Below are 6,695 nucleotides of genomic sequence, written 5' to 3' on the forward strand. Positions count from 1 at the left end.
GCCACTCGACAGCCTATGCCCCACAATGCTAAGTCCCCACACCTCAATTATGACTATGGGGATGACTGAAGGCCCACCAGGGACTCTTGCATTGATAATCGTACAAAACATACATGTAGTAATTGCATTACCCTTACTGTATAATACTTGTCCTTGGCAAGTTAATATGAAGTCAATGGAGATAGATACTCATCCCTTTTTAAGGAAAAATAAAGAAAAAGAAATGGTCCCTTAGTGTGAAACCAATGGGGCTTTTGAGGACTTTTAAACAGTCCCCACTCGCCTTCTTCCTTGCTATTTCGCCCCCTACCGAATAACCCACTGATAAAATTAAGGAAGTTTCTTTCCTTGGTGAGAGGCTTCGGTCCCTCTGAGTCAACTCTCTTTGATGATCCACTTCCTTCGCTTCATCCCTGACCACAACTTACGATAGATTCCCATAGTTGAGCCCTGTGCATACTCAGGTTAGTTGCATCATCCTTATCTCAAATCTGTTCTAAATTTTCCTCTGTTTTCTCAGGATCTAATCTATTGCTTGCAATTTCTGTTGTTGTCGCCATAATTACATCATTAGTCTGCAAAATTTACAGGGAATATTTTGAAACATAACTATATGTCAATTGTCAAATAATTCTATGCTTTTATGCCCAACATCAGTAGCTTTTATGTGGTAAAACTGTAAGACTTACGATAGCTCGGTCTCCGAAAAAATTATATACAGGACGATGTTTATGGTATCTAGCCTCCACACATGGTCATCCATACATACACTAACCATCTGCTTGTATACTTTCTTTGATACCCCGTATCCAATTTGCTAGGATTTTGTCTTTTTTGACTCGACAGTCTCGCACGCGTCTGCAGGTCGGGTGTGGTTCTACAAAGTTTTCTTGGTTCTAACTTTATTTACATGTGAACTTGTTGCTGCTGTTGCAGGATCAATGGCAGACAACATACTAGCTTCTTGCATCTCCGAAATCATAACGCAGGCTGGTGCAGATGTAACTAATTATGCTAGAACCAAGGTCAATTTATCGCAAAGCATGGAGAAAAACTACGAAAAGTTGAAAAACGAATCGGTGAAGCTCCAGGCTTTGAGGTATGATTACGAGAAGGAAGTCCAAAAACATCAAATGAAGAAGACAACTACTAGCAGTTACGATGTGTGGCTTGGCAGTGTTAACAAGACACTTGAGAATGCAAAGATATTGGAAGATCGATACCAAGACGATCAAAAGCTTTCATACCGGTTCATTCATCTCAAGCGACGATCGAATTATAGTGGGAAATTGGAGAAAATATGTGAAGAAATTCAGAAACTTGTGGAAGAAGGCAAGTTTCTTGGAGGTTTTTTGGTTGATAAGCCGATTGAACCTGTTTTAAAGGTGAATGCACCTCAGATCAAAGGGTTTCCTAGTCTTCAGAGGCCATTGGAGCAAGTATTGGAGCTTTTAAGAAATGATAAATTGAAAGGTATTGGTATTTGGGGTACATTAGGAGTAGGGAAAACAACAATAATGAAGAACTTGAATAACCATGAAGAAATCGCCAAAATGTTCGATATAGTTATTTGGGCGAATGTTTGTAGTGAAAGGAGTGAAGAGAAGTTGCAGGAGGATATTTCGTGGCGACTTAAGTTAAAATCGGAAGACGTTGTACATCCCGAGGATGTGGCGAGAACGATATCGGAAGAGTTGAAAGGCAAGAAGTATTTGCTGCTTTTGGATGAGGTGATGGACTCAATTGAGTTGGAAGATATTGGAATCCCAGACAACAATAATGGTAGCAAAGTGGTGTTTACGACTGAATTTCGTCATGTTTGTTCTTCGCTGGCAGATAGATTGATCGAGGTTCGACCTCTGTCACCAAATGAGGCATGGATGATGTTTCAGCAGATGGTAAGTGATGTTATAGATCTTCCTGATATCGAACCGATTGCTCGGCTTGTAGCTAAAGAATGTGATCGACTTCCACTTCTGATCAAGACAATTGCAGGCGCTTTCAAGTCAAAAGATAGTGTTTCTGAATGGAGGAAAGGATTAAAAGACCTACAAAAATGGCCCGAGATCGAGATCCCTGGCTTAACGGAACTGCATTCATTCTTGAAGTTCTGTTATGATCAACTAAAAGATGATCAGAAAAGAAAATGCTTCTTATATGGTGCATTGTATCCAGCTGAGAGTAAGATTTATACTGACTATTTACTTGAGTGTTGGGCTGCCGAAGGACTTGTTGGCGGCACTAATGAGCGGAGGAGATTCCAGGATGCACGCGACGAAGGGTACGACACATTGAAGCATTTGACTAATGTATCATTGCTAGAGAAAGGCGAAAGGATGATTTACGTTTCGATGAACAACAGCATTCGACAGGTCGCATTGTACATTTCGTCGCAAGATCTGGATTGTAAGTTTTTCACCGGAATGAGTGAAGATCCATCGGATTTGTTAGAAGAAAATGATTGGCAACAATCTAAGAGGATTGCCATGATCGACAAAAAGTTACGAGACTTGCCTGATAGCCCGGATTGTAGCACACTTTTGTCACTATTACTGCAGAGAAATCCAAATTTGACTGAAATCCCACAATCTTTCTTTGAGCATATGAAGACACTGTTGGTTTTGGATCTATATGGAACTGGGATTGAATCACTTCCATCATCTTTAGCGAAGTTAAAATGTCTCAAGGGGCTTTACTTAAACAATTGCATCCATTTAACAGTGTTGCCGCCTGAAGTCGGAGAACTTTTTCGCCTCGAGGTGCTCGATACTAGAGGCTGCAGGATATGTTTCATTCCGTCTCATATCCAAAAACTGGTGAACTTAAGGTGCTTGAGAGTGTCTTACTATAAATCTAGCAATCCCAATGGCTGTCATGATATGGACATCGATTGCAATGTGATTCCCTTTCTTGCCAAACTCGAAGAACTAATGATCGACGTGCGTTCTTACGATCATTGGTGCAAGGAAGTTGCAGATATAATGAGTCACGTTGCTACCTTGAAGAATCTAACTACTCTTCGGATTTGCTTCCCGAAATCAGAAGTTCTCAAGACATTTATGCAGCATAGTCCATCATGGAAGGACCGGCAACAATTGACTTCCTTCCGGTTCTTTGTTGGTTGCCGAAACCAGAAACGTCCTCAAATCCTCGAGTACTTTAAGTACAAAATCGATAGGTATTTAGGATATTGCCAAGGCAACCACGGGGATAACTCGATAATTTGTGATCTGCTTCCTGAAACTGATGCATTAGAATTGGTTGAACACAAAGATATCACAAGTCTACTGGATTTTGTGAATGTTGCTAGCTTTAACCGCATTCGTGGCTGTCTAATTGAAAAGTGTAACAAAATGACTACCATTGCAGACGGTGACATGGTCGAAGGTGGCATCATCCTACCGAAACTAGAACAACTGCATTTAACGAATTTGCAGAGTTTGCAAACCGTTTTTCGGGGCACCCTTTCGACTGAAAGCCTTTCCAAATTGCATACAATAGTGGTCTCAAGTTGTCCAATGTTGAGAAAACTTTTCTCTCACGGGGTGATTCAACAACTATCAAAACTCCAGAAACTAGTAATTCAAAGCTGCATCGAAATGGAAGAGCTAATCGATGAACAAGTTTCGACTGTGTTTCCGACTCTAGAGACTTTGATACTGATTGAGATGCCTAAGCTAAGGACATTATCGGTTGATATGTCATTAACTTGGCCTTCATTGAAAGAGCTTCAAGTTTACAAGTGTCCTGAATTGAAATCACTACCTTTTGATAAAGACAATGTAGCAAAACTGAAATCCATTGAAACAGAAAAGGTATGGTGGGAAGCATTATATTGGCCGGAAAACGGTGTCAAAGAAAAGCTGCAACTGATCTGCAATCTAAGGTAAAGTTGGTTTTTTTTCTTGTTCATTTGAAATAGATTGATGTATGATATATGTATATAATGTTGTGTTGTGTCGTGTTGTTTTCATCTGTTTAAACTTACCATTGATGGAAGCAGCTTTGCAGACTCTTGTAAAATATGTTAGTTTTCAAGTATGAATTTAGCCAAAAGAATTATATTTGGGCTTGGGATAATATTCCGAGGATTTGGTTTTCAAGTATGAATTTAGCCAAAAGTATTATATTTGGGCTTGGGATAATATTCCGAGGATTTGAACTTGTTCCAAGAGAAAAAGTTCACTATTGCCCTCTTCAATATCCATAAAGCTTTATGGCCTTATCACTCCATAAGTACACCTTCCTATATCCAAACCAAAGTAGCATTCTTTAATACCTTTGATGTATGCGAATGAGAAATTGTGACATCACAACGTGTTATCTTATTTGCTAGTCGCGTTTTAGACTTTTAAGTAAAATTTCTTCTTCCAATTAAACTCTAATTATTCCAGTAATATTTTAGTATGATTAGAACTCTAATCTTAGCCAATTTAAAGGAGTCATTGTATCTCTGTTTTAATATGCCAACTAGTAAGGGCTTTTCTTTGAGGGCAACAACATGTAGTCGCATATAAGTTTTGATGAAAGTTTTCTTAGTAATTATGGAGAGTATTTTATACCCTTTTTGTGGGTGTTTTATGAGATTAAGGGCTTTGTTTAACGATTTGTTCTTTGAAATTTTGAGTTTTGTATTTGGGGTTTTGTATGTTTAGTACATTTAAGTTTATTTTTTTTCATATTGTACTCTCGTTTGTTTACTCATTTAGTGAAAAGCCGAAGCCTCATTTGCTTGTGGTTTTTTCCTTTTTGAGGGTTTTTCACGTAAAATATTTGTGTTCCTTCTTCTCCACTTTTACTATCTCGTTGTTTATACGGGTCAATCCCCAACATATCTCTAATTAATTAATTAAATTAGAGGTATATAATAAATAAAAGAGTTCAATTCCTGTAGAACACTCAAATGGAAAAGTTCTACAAGAACTCTCGTTTATTAAAGTAATTGACACTATAAAAGAGGGTCATCCCAAGCCATTCTATGCATTCACAAGTTAATAATACTCTGGAATGACATATTTTTTTGTATTAATTGCATATTTATTTTGAGTATGATCCTGCTAATTTGAGCTATTTATGGTTTTTTTATCCGAAAGGGATTAAATTGAAGGCAAAAGGAAATTTGGGGGCAAAAAGCATGAATTTGAATCAAAATGGGCCAGCATGCGAAATAGGAAAAAAGTTGTGCCAAAAATACAAAGTGTGGAAGACTTGGGGGGCAAAAGTTCAAAGAATAGATTTTATAAACATAAGACTATTTAAATTTAAATTTTATTAGGATTATTATTAAGATTATTATTTAGATTTAATTTTAGCTTTTATCTTTATTTATCTTTTAGAATTTAAATAGAAACAAATTAGGTTTTCTAAGTACTAAATAGGAGATGGAGTTCAATAAAATTCCATTTGATTAAACTTATTTCTTTTTTTTCTCTCAAAAAACATGAGCCACTAAACTCATCTAGCCGAAGGTTGTCGAGATTCTCTAAAAAATGTTCATGAGGCTTAGAATCCGCACTTAACCTTCTCAACGAGTATTCATAGTTTCTCTGCATTACAGGACTGACGCTTTCGTCCATGTCCTTCCAAAAGTGATCTTTTTATCTTGTGTAAGGAACGGTCGTTTTATATGTTTTGGGAAGATTGCACAGTTGGTTCGCTAACTTACTATGTCAGTGGTTGTCGAGCCCAAAAGACGAAATGACGTGGCATTCGCCATTGAGAAATAATGATCTAGTGTAAGACAGTCCCACAAAAGTGATGGTTGGCTAGAGTCAGGTTTATCTAAATCGTAAGTCTAAAATCTAAGTGGAGTTGGTGGTCGTAGTTGTCCTCTTCCACTATAACTGGCTTATTCTGTTATGAGAAGGATCACCTAAAATCCTAGGATTGAACCCAAGTATGATCGAGACAACCGGAGGCTGGAATCCCTTAAATCGAAGAATCCCTTTTCTCAATTCTATTTATTTTTACAATTTCAATTTCAATTTCAATTTATACAATCTCAATTCATCCATTTTTTTAATTATTTTTTTCAAGTACGTAGTTTTTCTTGGACATGACTGTGCCCGGAATCTTGAGGAAGAAGAAGTTGTGTAAATCCATTCCCTAAGGATTTGACCCTTCTTCCCTTATAGGGAAATGCTATTTTTTGTGCTTCCAACGACACACCACAAGTTTAAGAAGACCATAAATTCTCTTTAAAGATCTCTCAAAAAATTGAAGAAGTTGAAAAAATTCTGATGAATGCCATATCCATCCTAAAGAAGAGCCGCCTTTCGATCTAGTTCAATCGAGGAGAGAAAGCAAAAAAGGCTTTGGAAAAATCAATTAAGAAAAATGGTTTTACAATTACAACGAAAGATTTGAAAATTTTTAAAGCCGAGCCGTTTTGTGATATTTATAGTAATAAATACTAATCGAATATTACATGTGTTTTGTGTGAAGCGGATTCAAGTCAAACTTGACTTTCATCTGAACGGACTTCTCCACTATCTTTATACCATGAATTGCGTTAAGTGTGGGCTCGAACAACATGAGCCAAATGATAGAAAAGTAATGAATTAATTACTTTCAGTTGGAAAATAATTTCTCTCTATAAAACCCAGTAAAGATTATAATTCCCAAAAAATATAATTTATTTTAAGTTAATAAATTCTCACTACTTTCTGAGAGAATAACGATAACTCTAATATTTC

General features: G+C 37.0%; 1 protein-coding gene across 1 annotated transcript; it reads left to right on the forward strand.

Moving 5' to 3' along the window:
- The first annotated feature begins 209 nt into the window (after nt 1–209).
- On the forward strand, nt 210–5,412 carry LOC107926712 (disease resistance protein RPS2). The gene is made up of 3 exons (XM_016857614.2): nt 210–464; nt 937–3,886; nt 5,094–5,412. Exons 2-3 carry the CDS (start codon nt 942–944, stop codon nt 5,098–5,100), a joined length of 2,952 nt encoding a protein of 983 aa, XP_016713103.2. The 5' UTR covers nt 210–464; nt 937–941; the 3' UTR covers nt 5,101–5,412.
- Nucleotides 5,413–6,695: the final 1,283 nt, after the last annotated feature.

The sequence above is a fragment of the Gossypium hirsutum genome, chromosome A07 (genome assembly GCF_007990345.1).
Source record: "Gossypium hirsutum isolate 1008001.06 chromosome A07, Gossypium_hirsutum_v2.1, whole genome shotgun sequence".
In the NCBI taxonomy this organism is placed as follows: domain Eukaryota; kingdom Viridiplantae; phylum Streptophyta; class Magnoliopsida; order Malvales; family Malvaceae; genus Gossypium; species Gossypium hirsutum.